The sequence below is a fragment of the Fulmarus glacialis genome, unplaced genomic scaffold, assembly GCF_000690835.1.
Source record: "Fulmarus glacialis isolate BGI_N327 unplaced genomic scaffold, ASM69083v1 scaffold35482, whole genome shotgun sequence".
NCBI lineage: Eukaryota > Metazoa > Chordata > Aves > Procellariiformes > Procellariidae > Fulmarus > Fulmarus glacialis.
In genome coordinates this window covers 3,572-22,504 of record NW_009197812.1, presented here as the reverse complement: position 1 = coordinate 22,504, position 18,933 = coordinate 3,572, and the positions used below count along the sequence as shown (strand labels likewise).

General features: G+C 37.5%; 1 protein-coding gene across 1 annotated transcript in view; it reads left to right on the top strand.

The window, feature by feature from the left end:
* The window catches only part of IARS (isoleucyl-tRNA synthetase), a gene marked incomplete at both ends in the record, with an annotated part of 74,098 nt that overhangs the window by 52,648 nt on the left and 2,517 nt on the right, over positions 1 to 18,933 (top strand). The window contains 7 exons of the mRNA XM_009572685.1: positions 262 to 409; positions 3,376 to 3,496; positions 7,840 to 7,931; positions 8,283 to 8,360; positions 8,832 to 8,953; positions 12,074 to 12,176; positions 12,391 to 12,474. Of these exons, the coding sequence (XP_009570980.1) occupies positions 262 to 409; positions 3,376 to 3,496; positions 7,840 to 7,931; positions 8,283 to 8,360; positions 8,832 to 8,953; positions 12,074 to 12,176; positions 12,391 to 12,474 (748 nt within the window). The remainder of the gene's footprint in view (positions 1 to 261; positions 410 to 3,375; positions 3,497 to 7,839; positions 7,932 to 8,282; positions 8,361 to 8,831; positions 8,954 to 12,073; positions 12,177 to 12,390; positions 12,475 to 18,933) is intronic.

Genomic DNA, 18,933 nt, shown 5'->3' with positions numbered 1-18,933 from the left:
AAAAAATAAAATTTAAATTCAAATTCAAATTCCATATGCTGTATTCTAAAAATAATCTTGTAGCACTAGGAAGTAAATTGTCTTATGTTCAATATGTTACATGCTTAGAATACTGTCTTCCTTAGAGTTCTTAGTGTGAAACTGCTCCCTTGGGTATCTTCCTCTTGCTATGCAGCTCTCTAGGGTTTACTGTATGTTTAAGTGCATTTCTATCAGTATATGCAGTCTTAAGTTTTTAAGTATTGTGTTCTTATTTTGCAGGTTATACCTGATCAATTCTCCTGTGGTAAGAGCAGAAAATCTGAGATTTAAGGAGGAAGGAGTAAGGGATATACTGAAGGATGTCTTCCTGCCCTGGTACAATGCATATCGCTTTCTTGTTCAGAATGTTCAGATCCTGCAACATAAGGTACAGATCTCTCGAGCATGGAAAAGCAAAGTGGAAGGGGCTTTGTGCTTTTTCCACTGTTAGAGAGAATTAGCATCGTAGAGAAATTTAGATTGGAAGAGAGGTCCGGACTCTGATCTGGAGGTCATCTGATCTTTGAACAACTGCCTTGTTCAAAGCAAGGCTGACTTCAAAGTTAGATCAGGTTGTATATACTTGCTGTTAATTTCTGTGTTATTTGCTGTTTGTACCCTGTTTTATAAAGCTATAATCACCCTGTATCTTTCTCTTCTTGACCAAGCTTACTATTATATAGAAAGGAGTAGTGGAAGGTAGGGGACTGTCAAGACATAACAGCTATCATTTCTCAGATTAGGGTGCTTTTGATTCCCTTTTATTTGAGATAAATGTGATGCTATTGCATTGATACTCTTGAAATTAGAGAACAAGAAAGGGACTTCGAGTTTGTGGGGTCAATACATACTAAGCAATTATCTGCTGCTAGTCACCTTGCTGGGAACCCTTGCTGGGAACACCAGTTAAAAGCCAGGTACCACAGGTGCTTGAGGGCATCCTTCTGAAATGTCCATACTAGGCCTTGTTGGTTTTCTAGTAATTGTCTTATCAGTGTTTGTGTAGTAGCTTGGAGGCAGTAGGTGTCACTAATACTGCCTTGAGTGCTGCTGCTGCTTTTTCTTTGCTGTTATCCCATGTCATGTAGTCAGGTATGGCCACATCGCAGGAAGGATGCCGTCAGAGGATGGCATCTGGACTGCAAGTTTCTCTGCACTGAGAACATTGCTTAATAGCATACAGATTTAACACAAAGAGAACTGCAAATAAGTGATGAAAAGAAAGTTATTTTCAGTAGCGGCTGCTGTGACAATTTCTTGAGCTAACTCATTTACTGTGACTTTAATTATGAATCTGCATAAAAATGTTTAACTTGGGAATTCTCGATATTGAATACATTAGCCACAGCAAGAAGATTGCCTTCTGTAACATGACAGTTCATTTTTTTAAAAGTTAAATTTAAATTTAAATACAACTTAGAAAAAAAAAAAATGAAGAAATGGAATGGGAAGAAAGGTAAATCATCATAAAAGCAATAATGCTTTAGACTTGCAGACTACATTTGAAGTCTACTAAAAAATGCTGGATGAGTGACATGAGTTTCTACACTTTCAGAATGAAAGCAAGATTAAAATCTCTTCCTTAGAGTAATTTTTCATTTAAATTGAAGATTTTGTGTGTATATTGTATAGTTTCTGTTGAAACCAATTTTAATCTTTCAGCTGAGATTAATGATAGAAGGTTACCACTTGTTCGTGCAGACTTCTATGGGAGAGTGGGAACTAAGTGATAAAGTCCAAACCTTGTACTATGCATGAAGTTACAGTTGCAGCCTAATCACTGTGGAGAGCTGCCATTTGAAGCAATAAAGGCAGCTGACTTCAATAAATAGTACAGTAAATAGCTGACTTCAATAAATGGTTTTATCTTTTTAACAACCCCTTTTGGGAATAAAGTCTGGTAACTTCAGATCCTAATATTTAACAAATCTTTTCTTAGGATCCCTAGACAGCATTCATCAGACAAACTTAGACATTGCCCCAGAAATATACTTCAGTTTTTCCTGTTTGACCTTTGAATTATCTAAAGTGTGCTTTGCAGCTTTTTGCTGTGATCCCATTAAATCTTGCAAGATCAGCCAAATTGGGTGTGGAAGACCCCAGTGGAAAATCCAGGTGCTTACGCAGATAGTTTTGGTAACTCAGCAGATGTAATTTTTCTTTCTAAATAGACAGTGAAACCGTTCCTGTGTACCATATTAGGCAAAAGAATGTGCTGTTGGAGGTGATAGTGCTTAAATTAGATTTCATGCACAGGCTTAAACAACTTTGTCATTGCATTCTGCCTCCTGCAAGAGAGAAACTACAATCCCAGTGTCCTGGATGAAGTCTAATAATAACTTTATGCTTACTGTATTTACCACAGTAATTGTAGTTGGTTAAATGACTGCTGACCTCACACTGGGATTGCTGGACTTCTGGGTGTGCAGATGCATTTCTTTGCAAAGAATCTTCTCCTTTACACTATGTAAGTGGATGCATAATTACTGGGTCGAATAATCCAAACAGATTTTTTCATCTGGCCTCTGAGAGAAGGGAAAGTCCAAAGACTTTAAAAACCAGATGTTAAATACTGTTTGTAAATATGGAAAAAGAAACAAACAAACAAACAAACCACTAACCAAAACCCCAAACCCCCTGTTTTCAACCAGTCATAAGAACGTTCACATGGAAAAGAGTCAGACTGTAGGCACTGACAAGTGTGCTTACTTGTGGCCTTGCTTGCAATGCCCTACAGAATCAGCAAAGTGTTATGAAATTTCTCAGATGGGTGCAAACATCAGTATTCTGGAAAGCAACAAAGTGCACTATAGGCATGTTGGATGCCTAAAAATTCCACCTGTTTTTTCAGGTTGTTATATTCTTCTATATTTTAATCTGTTGAAATTGTCACATGCTCTTTAAAAAAGAATTATATTGTTTATATGCCCTTTCCCCAAATAGAATGTATCATTTCTTGTAAATGCTTCAGATCCTCCTAGATGAAGGAGTTGCGTAAATTCAAGAGTCCTACCCTGTGTCTGGAAGCTGTGACTTATACTGCAAACAGGGAAAGAACGACTGCATACCATTGTGTGCTGTACTACTTTTTATCTGGTTTAACAGATCCAAATAACTGGTCTCCTTTGTAGTTGAAGGTATGGTGTGGTGAAATCAGCAGCAGTGGGAGTCAGGTTTTCCTTAGCTGTTTCTCTTACAGACATGTTTTTGGAATTTAATGTTCTCTCTTAGGAAACCAGTGTAACACAGTGAAGGTGACCAAATATTAGTGGCTGACAGGTGGTTCGATATAGAGGTTTGCTTATATACCCTTATGACTTGAAAATGTGTTTTGTGTTTTTATGTTGATGATAGGATGAGGGAAGAGAATTCCTTTACAATGAGAACACAGTTAAGGAGAGCAATAACATCATGGATAAATGGATTCTTTCTTTCACCCAATCACTCATTCAGTTCTTCAAAGCTGAAATGGCAGGTATGCACATGTTTGATCGGGTGTGTGTACGGGTGTTTAATTTTGGTTAGAGAACTAGAGAACCATCCAGAGATTTCCAGATTCCACATGAGACTTGAAGTTCAGATAAAAGGAAGGAAATCTTCAACCAGCTACCATAATACATGGAATGCCACTTTCATGGGCGTTTTCTATGTTTGTTCATGATATTTCAAAAAGCGATGAGGCTTTTTTGTCACGGTTAATCCTATGACTTCAGTGATGTAGCTTGTTGCTCTAACATCATTTTCTGCAGTGCTTGGAGCAATTAATAGTATTATAATAGTATCTGAAATATAGCAGTGAAGAGGAAGCCAAATAGAATTTGGGGAAGCTGGGAAAAAAAAAAAAAGATGTAATGGGCAGTGCTCAAGTCAGCTAAATAAAATAATTTTGAGACGTACATGAGCACGGAGAATAAATTTTCCCCTGCATAGTTCCAAGGAGAGGGTTTCTTTGTAATCATATGGGGAGTGCGTGCAGCAGGACGGAATAGCATTAGGATATTGATTGCATAGCTGTAAGGAGATACTCTCCTGCCTAGTTTTTCTTCCTGCATGTTGGTGCCTTTAAGGTCACTAGAAACTTAGATATTGGAAAGAAAGTGGCTCTTGCCATTGTAGTTCCAGTTTATGAATAAGCAAACAACCCCCCTATGCCTGTGATGTTAAGTTGCCCTCGGAAGAATTTTTAGAACCTTCTGCAGGTGTGCTTCAGCTTGGGGAAGGAAGGTATTAGTGGGAAAATAGGTAATGAGGAAACAGCTAAATGCAAGATCTGAGTTTGAGGACCCAGGACAGTCCTCCTCTGCTTCAGTCATTTCTTGTATTTCCCCCTCTTAGACTGGCATGATCTTCACTCTCACTAGGACCAGTAAGATGAGTTTATCTTGCTACAGTAGATAAAGCAGGTCATTTTGGTAATAACAAAATTCAGGTGAGGTCATCTAAGAACATTTCATTAAAGGAAGAAAGAATCCTCAAGCTACCAAAATCAGGAATATGATAAAAGCTGTCTGTTGTTGACAAAAATGTGGCTTTTTCCTAGAAGTTTTGTCCCTGAAATGTGATGGTGGTGTGGGTTGAGTTTCATGTGTTGCCAAACAGAAATATGCAGAGCCTATGCAAGTTTACATGCTGCATGTAAAGGGGAAAATGCTTTGAGAGACAGTGGAAAATTCATTTGTGAATGTGTACCTGGGATCTTGGATTAGTGCGTGGTTTAAACAGAGGTTGTATTTGCAGGAAGATGAGCATGGGGGTAGAAACTTGAATTCTCTGCTCTGGATTTCTAAGAGGAATATGAAGCTAATAAAAAGGGATGTCTCAGCTAACATCTTTACAAAGCAAGAAGATCGTTCCAAGCAGGAGAAGAAAATTCCTGTTGGAAAATGACAATGTAAAGACTTTCAAGACTGTAGTGTTGGTATTAAATGCTATTGTCTTGTGTTAGATGAAGATAACATGATGTGCTCATCAAATGAGTGACGTATCTCAGTTGGAAGTGATTAATAAACATGATTTTTCAATTTATTTTTCTGCATAAACTCTGAATTCAGTCAGACAGATATTAAGGAGATGCAGTAAATTTGTGTACTGCGACATGATACTCTTGTGCTAATCTCTTTCAGAAAAAACTAGTTTGGGATTTTTTTTTTAAAGATTTTCTACTTCATATGACTTGAAGTAGGAAAAATGTCAGGAGGAGGCAAGGGAAGATTATAATGGTGACTTATGACCTCAAATGCTAGGTAAAGGAGATAAATACACTACACAAGCTTCATTTTAGAACCCAAGATTTTGAAAATAATAATGGAAAAAAAAAAAAAAACACAAATGCAGAAGCTATTGGAGTTGTGGCATGTTGTGAGCAAAAATAAATGATTGCATTCGCCAACTAATGCCATACAACTCTGTTCCCTGCAAGATGTGTAAAAAAAATTTGTCACCTCTGCCACGTCTAAAACATAGCTGAGGCAGTGATGCCGAGGTGATATTTGGGCACCATCTGTCAAAGAAATGGCCGTCTGCTCTGTAGCGTGCTGTTCCTGCACCTGTGTGTGTGATCATCTGTAAGCACATCCAGGCTTGAAACTCTTAAGTGGCAAGGAGACGCCACTAACCAGAAAAATGTTGCAATTGAACGTAGCTTCTTCCATTTAATCAAGTGTATTTTATAGTGGAGCTAAATTTTACACTGATTGCCTGCCTCTAGAAAAATGTTTCCATTAAGTAAAACTTATGTTAATTCTGCCCCAGTTTCTACTAGTAGCTTGAATAGCCAGCAGTATTTCAGCCTAAATCGAGTCCCTGTCGGTTTAGTATTGACCCCACTTGAATAGACTGAGGGTGGGAAGGGGAACATACTTGTGCACACTGCAACTTCGGGATGCTTTAGAGCGCCTAGAAAAACTTCAGAAAGGTGTAACAACGCTCTCCTAATCCTGGCTTGGGGAGAGCTTTTGACTTCCTAGAACGTACGCAATTGGAGAAAAGGAGACAACACGTATCAGAAAGCAGCATCATTTCAATTATTCATGGAAAACTGGCAAAAGTTAAATGTGTTGAAACCATACACGTGCGTTTGTAAGAGGGTTTTTGCTGTCGCATGTTATCTCTGGTTTAATAGGTGCCCAAAACTGGAGCTGTAGACATGCTGTCTTCAGGAGTGCCACAAGTTAGGTAGATGTGTGCCAGTAACCTCTTCAGCAGCAGCTGGTGTAGCTACCTTAGCTTCACTTTGGTAATAACACACTTACCCAAATGAATTATTAGCTATTGAATATAGTAGTATAGTTTCTCCACTAAACTTCATCTTTTATAATGGAAACTTCTGGGGTTTGGGCCCTTTGATAAACAGGGCAAGTAGTAAGATATTGGGAAGATATTATGGAAAGTAATAGGGCAAACAATCCTTTGTGTTTTAAAGGGGGTTAAAATTCTGTGTTTAAAACCACAAAGCCTTATTATGCTTTTTCCCCCCCTACTTAAGTGCCCAATACAAGAAATTACTTTATAAAACAACTTTTCTCCTGATGACTGAAATTGAAAGAAGCGTGTGTGTGTGTCTCTGTGCATGTATGTGCACGTGTTTCCATGTACATGCATGACTTTTTCTTGAGTCATGAAAAAGTAAAATTTCAGTTTGGTTTATGAACTGGGATTACAGCTATTGAGGGGAGAAATGCATGTTTCCAGGCTAACTTGAATCTCTTGTTAAAGATATACTGTCCCTGAAGGGTGGGTTTTTTGAGGTTTTTTGTTTGTTTTTAACCAATCTCCTAACTAGGTAACACATAGCTAGAAGGGAGCTGGGAATTTTTTTAGCAATACAAATTCTCACGTAAGTAATGTCTTCCTCACCATGGCATGAATCTTCTGAGTGTTTCCTTTTTAGGTTTAAATACCAGTACTCTGCCTTTAAAAACACTTCTATTTTAGAAAATGCAGTGAAAAGTGTGGTGGAGCTTTTAAAGCAAAGATCCATTTTATTCAGTAGCTGCTTGATTAATGAAACTGATGCAGAAGAGAGATCAAAAAGCTCTTTGCTTCTAGAGAAGTTATATACAAGTTTTTCCTTAGAAAGCTGGGTCCTGTTTAAGATCCATCCCCACCCCCCCAATTCTCTTGCGAACAACTGAAATTTGTTTTCCCAGTTGCATAGTGATGCTTGTGATGACCTTCTTTTTCGTGTTGGCAGTCCTCCATGCTTTTAAGTTACACAGAACTTGAAAATACAGCTATGTTTATCTTCTTACCTCGTCAGGCTTGCTGCTACTTTAGATTCTTTTAGCCTCCTGTGTTAGTTAGAAAAATAATAAAAAATTGCAATTAATCAGGGAGAATTGATTTAAATAGGTGTCTCACTTTAAATGTGGTGAACAAAAAAGAAAATGTTGGCAGTAATTAATTTTATTGTATGATTCTACAATAATTTCTGCTAAACTTCTAGTGACTTGGCTGTATTTACAGCATGTGCAAATCTAGGATTTGCCAAATCCTTTGTGATTAATAGTCTTTTATCCACTATCCTCTTTACGAGTCAGATAAAAGCATAAGGCTTCCATAATGTGTGTTTGTGTAGGATTAGGGAAGCAATTTGGTGGTAGATGTGTTTGTCTGGAAGCATGAGAATTGATGACGTGTGCAATTTGAAAATACAGTTTTAACATAATAGTATGTCTAATCACTTTTTGATCTTACATGCGTGCTTCTGCGCAAGTTTTATGTTTAACACCAGAGCTACAAATGATAATGTGTTTCTTTAAGAGAGGAACTTGATGCAGAAGGCAAATATTAACTACAGTAAATATTTTTTCCTTCTAGCTTACAGGCTGTACACTGTAGTCCCTCGATTAGTGAAGTTTGTTGATATTCTGACCAACTGGTATGTTAGAATGAATCGCAGAAGACTAAAGGTAGGTATCTACTTCTGCAATCTCGAACTGTAAACAAAATCCTAGGAGTAGTCTATGTTAATTTAATGCATAGCAGTTTCTTTATGCTGCATTTCAAATTTTATCAGTTTGTACCTGACAGTGGGAGTGAGAAGTTAACATTTTTTCCCTCCACCTTGCTTTTCGAGGAAAGCCAACCAAACAAAATGCCCAGTAGTTCTGTTTCACTTGCTGGATGGGATTGAGCAAAATGAATACAGTTTGGAAAACCAGTTTATTGCATTAACATAGGAAATTTTTGAAGTTTATTAAGTGCACTTACTGATCCTAAATTGCAGTTGTTGTTTTTTTCTTGGTGAATTCTTCAAATAGGGCGAGAATGGGACTGAAGACTGCATTATGGCCTTGGAAACCTTGTTCAGTGTTTTGTTCTCCATGTGCAGACTTATGGTAAGGGAATTACAGCCCACTATAACTATATGACATTTTTAATGTAGTTGATCTAAAAGCATGCGTCTTTGTGTCAAAGTTAACCATAGAAACTCGGGGTACAGAGACTGAACGCAGAAAAAACATGTTGCTACTGATTTGCGTAGCACAGTTCATTTTCCTCCTCTCCCTTTTATTTGCTTATCTGCCCCATGGTACTATAAAGAAGGCAAGTATCACCTGACTGATAAAGAGACATTATGATTTCTTATCTGGTGCCCAAAAGTAACATGTAAATATCAGGAAGGAGGTGAATAAGTAGTAGCAATTTCATTTATTTCGGTCTGCATTTTGAATAACATCGCAGTTCTGCATTGAAGACGCTGTGTAAGCATTGTTTTTGCTGAACTGTCCTTCTGCAATTCATAAGTGTTACTGATTCATAATGTACAAGCAATAAAGAAAAGATGATGATTGAATGCAACATTACAGGCACCATATACTCCATTTATCACTGAGCTGATGTACCAGAATCTGAAGACACTTATTGATCCGGCCTCGGTTCAGGAAAAGAATACTGAAAGCATCCACTACCTCATGCTTCCCCAAGTGAGGTGAGAGACAGCTGTTATGTGGCAAAATGGGGTTTTGGTTTGGTTGGTTGTTGGTTTTTGTTTGGGTTGTTTTTTCTTTTGCTTTTCACAGAACAGTGCTGCTTCACTTACTTGTGTTTAAAACTGTTTTGCATAACAAGAAAACAAGCTGCTTTAATAACGTGAATATTCCTTTGCCTCAGGAAGAATTTTAGGATGATAGTTAACATGTTCTTTTCTATAAGCAAAACTGTTTAAGTTTTGATTAAGCTCTGATTAATGTTAGTCTCTTTGCTGTAGGAGAACATTTCACTAGCAGTGCGCTTCACACCCCACTCTCAACGTTAGCTGGGAATTTTCTTTTCCCTCCACATCTAAGCAGTAAACTTGTGCTAGGTTAAAGGATTGTAGTTCAGAAGGAAAACAACTAGGAGGAATGCATGTTCCCAACTCATAATGTTTTCTTCTTATGGTGGGCAAGGAATATCCTTTTTACTCTTCAAAATGTGTGCTGACCAGAAGCTATAGTGCCTACCTATGAAGGCCCCAAAAGGATTATAAAACTTGTGGGCCCTGCATTTGCAAGAATGTGTGCATCCCCCCATCTCTAGGCCTTTCTTAGTGAATGCTGATGCCAGATCCCATGGGGACTGGGGTTAATTGTTTTGTGTGGACCACATACGGAGCCAGCAGAGTGAGTTCTTTTGGCTTCAGATCAAGAATTTAGACCATTGTCCAGGGATTGCCACTTCCTTGTAAGACGATACATCATATGAGAGAGAGCTTTCCAAACAGATCGTTTCTTTGGATGCTGATGGATGAGGGTTTTTTTGTAAGTGCCAGTGTGTCTCAAAAAGGTTTGGGTTCATGATGGTTGTACTGAACGTACACTCTGGGTTATCCATAGTATCAACTCAACCCAGGTAGAACATGACAACTGGAGTTGTTTCGGTTTGTTTGGTTTTTTTGTTTCTGGTTGTTGTTGTTGTTGTTGTTTTTTAATCCAGCCGAGGGAGACACTAGTATTACAGTAATCAGTTGCTCGTTAGTGCCTTGGTGCTATGTTAGTGGATTAAGTTAGTTGCCTGCATTGCAGCCTGCTGTTAGTCACTGAATGTGAGAGAAGCAAACTTTCCTTTTGCATTGCAGCTCAGTTTGAAAACCCTCAAGGACAAGGGAGCTGACCTTGATACTTTATGTGCCCGTTTAAAAATTTAAACCTTCTAGAAATGGTGTTTCTTTTATGGATACTATATCCTTTGAGGAAGGTGTATGTTCCTTCTGATAGCTTTAATAGTGAGAGTTACTGCAACAAGGAGTTTGAGATTGACATAATAATGGTGCTGATTTTCTGTTCCTTGGGAAAGTCCTGTAAAGAATATGTAATCAAAGAATGCAAAACTCCATCAGTGAGCTATCAGAAATGGTTTTGAGCTCCTGTAGAATGGAGTAATGGAAGGATAGTGAGCTATTTGCAGGAACTCCGTTTAGGCATGGGCTTAGCATGAGCGTTTAGAAGTGGCTTAGTCACTTTTTATTCTTGTTAGTGCTAACTGACTTGCTGCTGCATCATGCAAACATATGATGTATTTGAGTGGCTTGCAGGCTTTCCTCTTTGTATTGTACTTTGTTTGGATTTTTGTCTGCTACTAGTTTGTGTAATTTACTGGACCCCCTACAGATCAGTTGTTCCCTTTGTCAGATAAAAAGACATGTTTTCAGAATGAAGTTACTGTTGAAGTTTGAGTTTCACCTTGAGTTGCTGAGCACATCATTGCATTTTTCTTTGAATATTTTTCTGATGACTGTGTAAGGACAATATTGTCAGTTAATAATAAGAGACGTTTTTTGATGCAGTTACAGAAAATACTATTTAAACAATATGATGGGTATGTACAGGTAAAGCTGAGGGACTTGGCCACTTCCACAGCTGAACTTGACTCAATACCTGTGTTTCAAACCTCACTGAGGTATCACTTGGTTGCTTAGTGTCTGAACAGATGGGTTGCATTAAATTTTGTGGATGTGCATGCAATCTGTGAAGACTATTCTCATTTTGTGGGTTCACAATATTAAGTAATGGCAAGTAATATTGAAATACTGCCACATTATACTATATGAATCTTTCTGGGAGCAAAATCTATCTCCCAATGTACACGTTTCCAAGTTTTTGGAGGACCATCCTGAAAGACTGGCTTTTGGAAGAACAAAAGCTTCAAAATAGGTAGTAACATCTTAATCAAAGCCCTAATGCAGAAGATGGGGATATTTCAGTTGTAATTTTGCTTTACCAGTTCTGTTTTTCTGGACAATCCTTATTGGGTGCATGGTTTTCATTCCAGTACTTTTGCTACTTATATTACAGCAAGCAACTTTGTTCATTCTATTCACAACTGTCGTTTGAACCAGTGACTCTGGTCTTGATATGACACTTGCGTGGTTTTAAAGGAGCTGCACGATTTATGCAGCTACTCAAGAAATCAGGAAAACCACATTTTCAGAACTGTTGGCTGCTAGTACGTTTGAAACAAGATGTGAATGTCAGCTTACTCAAAAAAACCCAAACAACCCAACCCAAAAACAAAAAGACAGAAAACCCCCCCAACCCTGCCTTGCCTCAAAATGGAAGGGTGTTAAAATGATGAAGCCAGGAAAAATGATGAAGCCAGGAAAGCTGACAAGACTGTCTAAAACCTCAAACTAAAATATCTAGAATTCCTGGAAAAGATTATAAATTGAGATCCAGTGAGTTGGTTGCATTATAGGTATTTCATTGTCATTATAAGTATCCTATTTATAATATCTTTTTGCATCTTCTTATGTTATTATTAATATAAACCTTATTTTTTTTATTGGATGTTAATAGAATAGGTAGTATGACTCAATCCATCATCTCCATCTTGTGAGAGGTGCTAACAAAAGATGATTTAAAAATAGCTCTGTTTTTTGTTTTCAGCAAGTTATTTCATCATCTTCTTCTCCACAAAGAAAGAAGAAAAACCTGTTTGTTCATTTTTCAAATTGCCCCAAATGGGCATAATTGTGTCTCTTGTAGGAAGTTTCAGGGAATGGGGTAAAATGTTTTCAATCTGCTCAGATACAATGAAAATAAAGCAATATAACGTTTCCTTTTTAATCTAGGGAGGATCTCATCGACAAAAAAATTGAAAGTGCCGTTTCTTGTTTGCAGTCTGTTATTGAGCTTGGACGAGTAATCAGAGACAGAAAAACCATTCCAGTAAAGGTTAGAACTCTTAACATGTCTTATCAATACCTTGGGAATGTGCAATAGCTTTGTAACTTTGGGATAAGCCTGGGAAAGTTGAATAATTAAGTTTGGAATAGCAAACAGAGTTCAACAAGAAAATACTTCATATGATAAATAATAATTTCTGAAGTTCTTTATTTTCAGTTGGAAGGACAAAATTTCTGGTAACTTTTTTTTTCCTTCTCCCCAGTATCCTTTGAAAGAAGTAGTTGTTATCCATCAGGATCCAGAGGCCCTGGAAAACGTCAGATCTTTAGAGAAGTATATACTCGAGGTAAGAACATCATGAACAGGATGCTTAACTGGATTGTGTATGTCAGTTATCTAAACAAATAAAACCCTAACCTTCTCTGTTGATGATATTAATACTCACTAGGTAAAATTAATTTAAGAGAATTGTAATGAAAGGGGATCTTAATGTGTACAGCAATGAAGGTAAATGGGTGATGAACCTTAGTCAGTTGTAGTATTGAGAAATACTTAATCATTCAAACTGACCACATAGGACTAAGAGGCTGTTAAAAATGTTCTTTTTATTGATCAGTGAAAGGAAAAACCATTTTCTGAATAAGACAATAGTCAGCTACATGTTATCCAAGGGATGGGTTGCAAAATTTGTGATCTCCTTCAGTTAAAGGGCATTAAAACCAGTTTGACAGTAAGTGGAAGGGTTGATGGAGAGAAGGAGCTCCATGTAAGGGAGAATAGGGGACCAGTCAAGATTTTTGCAGGATGTTGTTTAGGAAATAAAATGTCAAATAAGAAAGATGTCAGTCTATACAATTTCTTACACTCATCTGCTCCTGTATGCCACTGCAATACTCTTTTAATGTGTGTCCATTAGAGAAATGCAGCCTGCCCTACTTCTAAATCTTTGTTTGGATCAAAGCCCCGTCATTCAAAAGAAAAGCAACCCTTCTTGGTTTTTTGAGCTTAACTTCCTGAAATTGGCTGCACTTTCTGCTTTTAGTCATTCATGTAAAAATTCATAGTATTTTAAGCAGTGAAATGAAAAAGGAGCTTGTTTATAAATAAACTTCATTTGTTTCTGTTTGTACTATGAATAAATCTTTTAAACTTCAGCACTGAATTCAGAAGTTGTAGTAAAGGCACAAAGCCTGTTACTTTTTGATTGCTTAAAAGACTGCTTGTAGAGTGGGCTTTTTTTAGTCTTTATATTCAATTAAATTCCATTACAAACAATTTATATGCATCTTCTTTCACATCTATGATGTACAAGAGAAATCAAACAGTAAGAGGAAATAGTGAGAAGGAAGAGTGTTTCAGCTACAGTGATGAATTTCGATGAGCCATGGTGTTTTTATTCAAAAAGAAAAGGAAAAAAAAAAAAGCTACTATGCCAGTGTGCCTTAGAACTTTTTTCTAGGTGTCGGGGCCTTCAACACATCTTGCAAACCAGTGGTTCTTACTACTTAAATCTGTCATGATCATGCATTTGATATCATGAGCTATGCTATGTGTAATTTCTCAGTGTTAGCAACCTGGGGGCTTTATAATTGCTTTGCTGAACAGGGAGTTAGAGGTAATATCATCTCCACTGTAAGACGGGAGGCCTTTCAGAACCATTCTTGGAAGGCAGTGAGGGAGGAAGGAAGACTGGTTAAGGAATGCTGTTCTTTCTGAGCAGTCTTAATTTCCTCTTGCTGCAGTAGTCTGTCATTGGGATGGATGATCACTTTTCACCCAAATGTTTCATTGTGTTCCTTGGGGAGATAAGCCATGACTTCATCTTTGTAACTGTATGTGTTTGGGGAGGAAGGAATTGCATTTCTTATAGCAGCTCTTTGCTAAGAAAGCAGAATTCTAAAGGAACTGATTTGATGTTGATGTTGGGCAGAATGCATGCATTAGACTTGAATGTAAATTGGGGATTACTTCATGACAATAATTTCTCTGTATTAATCTGTCTGGATTTTCACTTGAATCCTTCCTTTATGCAATCTTATTGTATTTGTGTGTAGTTCTTAATTCAGTGAGGCAAAATACACGCCGGCTTTTCTTTCAGATGAGAATTGAAGGAGTGGTCTTGCAAAACAAAAACACCTAGGTAGTTGTTCAGACGATCTTCTCTGTTCAAGACCTCCTGATAAAGCTGTTTCTGAGGAAGGGATACTAGCCTCGATGCAAGGTCCTTGTTAGAGAAGTTAAGTACAACATAATATGAAAACTAACAACCCCCCAAAATACCAACTTCTTTAACTGTTACAAGAGACTTCATGTAGAAGTCTTAATACCATTTCTGAATGCCTGCGAACTGCAAGCTTAGCCTTCTCATGTCTTGCCCTCTCCAATCTACGTGTTTGAAACAGTCTCTGTTTAAATGAGCAAAAACTAGAAGAAAAAAAATTTGAACAGCAATGTAGTTGTACATCTGAACAGTTTATGAAAGACTTCCTTCCTTTCCCTCCTGTGATAACTTCACATCTGGAAAGGTGAGCCATAGGGTGTACTTTTTATTATCCTCTGAAGTCTGCCCTCTTCCTGTATTTTAAGTGCTTGTAGCATATATACTAAAAACAGATTACTGTTACAACTTAATTCTTTGTACTATTTTACCTCCAGTGTACTTCCCAAGCTACTGTCATATTAGTGTGTGGCTTCTATGTGTCCAAGTACGGTAATCAGGTGGGAAATGTAGTGCAGTTCAGAATGGTTCCTTTCCTTCAGCTCCATCCACAGCACTGAAGCTTTGAATCTGACACTGCAGAGGAACTTCGTCTCATTTCTGTCTTCAGGAAATTTTTACTGTGTTATATCACCTTAGAGCTGATATAATGTAGGACTGGTGGGTTCAGCGATCGGTCTTTAGTTTGTGTTTCTGTTTAATGGCCTCTGGATTATTAAATAAAATACATTTCTACTAATAATTGACCTTTGACCTTCCTGTCATCTTTCATTTGTCAGAATCTGTTGCTTTCCAGATCAGTTTATATACATTCATGACAGAGTCAGTTCCAATGGCTGTACTAAGGCATGCTGATAGCACGTGAAGCATAAGGTTATGATGCTTTACATTTAATGGATTTTTTTTCTTCCGTAAGTGTTTGTAACGTTTTGCATTCTCTAAAGCCAGTGAAATGGATCTTCAAAGATAAGTGAGATAAGTTCTTTATGTATAAAGATGATAACCACTGGCAGTAGAGTGTCTAAGGATTTTTTCCCTTGTCCAGAAATGGCATGGCCCTTATCATACGCCTGTCCTTGGTGGGTTAAGGATTCTTTCTTCCTTTCAGTAAGGTATATTCAGAGGGCTCTGTAACAGAAGATCTAGGCACATGCTTAAAATGCGATGGAACTTTTTAGTTCAAGTTGTCATTGTCAAGATCAGCTGCTTTGCCTTGACAAAGAACAAAAATCTGCATCTACCCAAGCAAGATCAACTCATCACACTTGTTTTGGTGAGAGCAACCATGTCAGTCAAAGAATTCAAGAGATGAGTGAAGCAGCGGAGGACCTCTTAAACTTCTAATTATGTATTATTCCAGCAATACCATCTTTCCCCAAGCCTAAATACACATCTAAGGAAGGCTTCTAAAAATTCTGCTGGGGGCAACTTAAGAGCACTGGCTAAGGGACTCATGGCTTAATACACAAGACTTCTAGATCAGTGTGGTATGCTTCTTGCTTTTAGTTACTGGGGGACTTAAATTCTTAAGAATTGTGCACTAAAGGAATTTCAATTAAAAAAATCTTTATTGATTTGCAAGTGGGATTGTAAGGCTTTTCTGTCATGTTAGCTTATTGATTATTTCTCTAAGACTTGGCAGTTACGATGTTTCACTTCAAAATTGCTATTATTAGAAATCATTTCAATACCTGCATCTTTTCAATAGCAGAATTTTGTGAAATTTAGGTTAGTGTCTATCGCACTTTCTTGATCTGAAAACTGGGTTTGTGGATTTTACAGAATCCAATTTTAAGGGAGATGAGGTTTGCTTACTCAAATTACTTCCAAAAAGATAGCTGAGAAAATTTGCTGTCAACTTCTACAGCTAGTAAAAGGTAACCAAAGAACCTAACAATTTGATAAATTATTATATAATTGGATTGTACAAAAGGAGGTTTTAATTTATATTCATTTGCTGCCACAAACAAAGTTCAGGTATGTCTTATGGGCAGATGAGTTTCAACAAACTCAAATACCTTTATGGAAGCACAAATACAAAATACTGTCTATTGGCCTATTTTTATTATGTATCTTAAAATTCGACAAGCTGATGCTGAAGCTTAGTATTTGTTTTATTGTATTGCGTAGCAATCAATCTAGTTGTTTACTAGGATGGTTCAGAGCTAAGGAGGTCAATGAAATAGGCAGACTGGGTAGTATTACTTGGGCTCTATTTGCAGCTTTGTTCATCAACGTCCTACATATTTGGAGCTTTGGAACCTTTAGTTTTTGTCAGAAGTGTGTTTCTAGTAAATTTGCAGGTGCCAGATGTAATCGCTAAGAAAAATTACATCATCTGATTTCATGCAGTTGCTGACAAAAGAATTTGAAAAATACATTTGTCAATTCTTCAAAAATTTCATTCATCGCTTTTTCAGAAGTAGCTGTAGTCTTTGATCTGCAGTCTTACTCTCTCATGATCAGAACGTAGCAAATCATTTAAATAAATGGATTTTAATATTAGAACTCTCCAGAGTATAGAGTTGTCATGCAAAAGTGGCCAAGCTCACGAAATGAAATAAATCCAGAAGGCTTTTAGTGACTGAACACCGTTGCATTTTATTCATTAGTATTTGAGGCCTTTTACAAGCCTAATTCAGGATTTCTCGTCCTAACTACTTCCAGTGAAGGGTTTTATCTCAGTAAATTTTACTCTAAGCACAATCAGAATCTTGTCTACATCCAACCTTTGTATACCCTTTAACCCCCACCCCTACGTATGGCTTTAATAAAAAAATAAGAGAAAATTGACTTCTTCATCAAATCCGAGGTCTACCAGTATTTCAGAACGTTAATGGTGTTACAGTAATGTAGTAGACGGAGTCCATGAATGGGCTGAATTAACTGACGCATGAGCTGTAGCAGTGTGTGGTCCCTCAGTATTTTGTTTTTTACAGTATTACATAATCAATATTTATTTTCCTTTTTAGGGTGTTAGCTTAGAGAGTCCAGCCCAGCTGAAGCACAGCACTGGCATTTCTCTTTCTCTGTTCTGAGAACTGGGCGTAGTTGGGTTACCGGTCGATCTGATCATGTCTGGCACGTGGCACCAACTAAAGGCCCTTGTACGTATGAATGCCTGAATATACAGGTCTTCCTACTGGCGATGGGAAGGACTGGTTGCCTCGGTTTGTTTGTATGAGACTTTAAAGATGTGTTAAGGAGCTAATTTTGACTTATTGGGAAGATAAAATTAAGAACTACTTTAAGTCAAAACACTATATTGACGCAGATATAAACAGACCTAAAATACAGACTTGATTCTTTTTGAAGAATCATTCTGGTTTTTTAATTGATAATGTATACAGAAGAATGGTTTCCTAATTTAATTAGTATAGAAAACTTGTCCTGATGGAGTTGGCTTGTATGTAATTTATCTAATCAGGCCCAAAGTCATCTTTAAATTTGTGCTATTTTTTTGGATTATAATTTCTTTTTCCCCATGAGGTTGTCTTTTAGCACTTGTGGGCTCATTTCCAATAGCACCCCATTAAAACTGAATTTCTGAAGTACATAATTTTCATTAGATTTCCTAAAAGATGTATTAAATAAAATCAGATTTCGTTGTATTCTTGGCTCCTCATGTCAATAGGACTTCTTAGGGAATTAGACTGTAGCTCAGAGGTGGTGTTTAAGCATTACTTCTCAGTCTAAATGTTTGGCTACTTGCTAGTCCTGTCATGCTGACGCTACCATTTACTTCTGCTCCCTAAATGCCTTGGAGTAGCTTGCTTGCCAAATGCACTTGGTGATTCTGTATCGTGTCGATGTGAACTCTAACAACCTTCTAGTGGAGATCTAAACACAAAACGCTTCAAGTATTGGGCAGTCTGACAGACAAAACCCGCCAAATTGTAGTGAAATGTGCTCCAGATTTGTGCAGGTTTGTACCTGTAGAAGAGTTGCATGTTGGCAATTAAAACTCTCCAAGATCTGTCCCTGGTACGTTACACCAAGAATAGGGAGAGTGAGACTGTGCAAAACTGGAAATTTAGGTATCAAGTCCTGCCTTGTGTGTGTTTCTTACTTAGCTTTACAAAGCAGGGAGAAACCAGACTCTCTTGAAGACATAAAATACACTGGGATACAGTGCTCTTATTTACAGGAGGTATACCAGGACATTATTTCTTGGTGTTATTAATAATGTGTGTAATGCATTTGTTCGTTGCACAGAACTAAGTGCAGAGCGGAGAGGTTTGCTGTGTATTTTCAAATTTGGCATTGTATGATGGTCAGGATGTGTAATGAAGGGGTTTTTTTAATGGTGGTTTTTAATGGGCTTATGTGATGAGGCAAATACTTGTAATTAAGTACATATGAAATGACTCAGTGGTTTAGGCTTGTGGCTCATCTAGCACATTGTGCTGTCTCCTGCAATGGCAGAGTCCATTTAGAGAAAGCACAAGCATCTCGGCACTTCTTGCAGTAGACTCCTGTCATAGGTGGCCATCTGCAGCTATTGTATTAAAGATACCCAAGGGCACATGCCTGCCTGTTCCTTTTAACATCTTTTCATGTGCCTACTGTTAGGAGCTTAATTCCTTT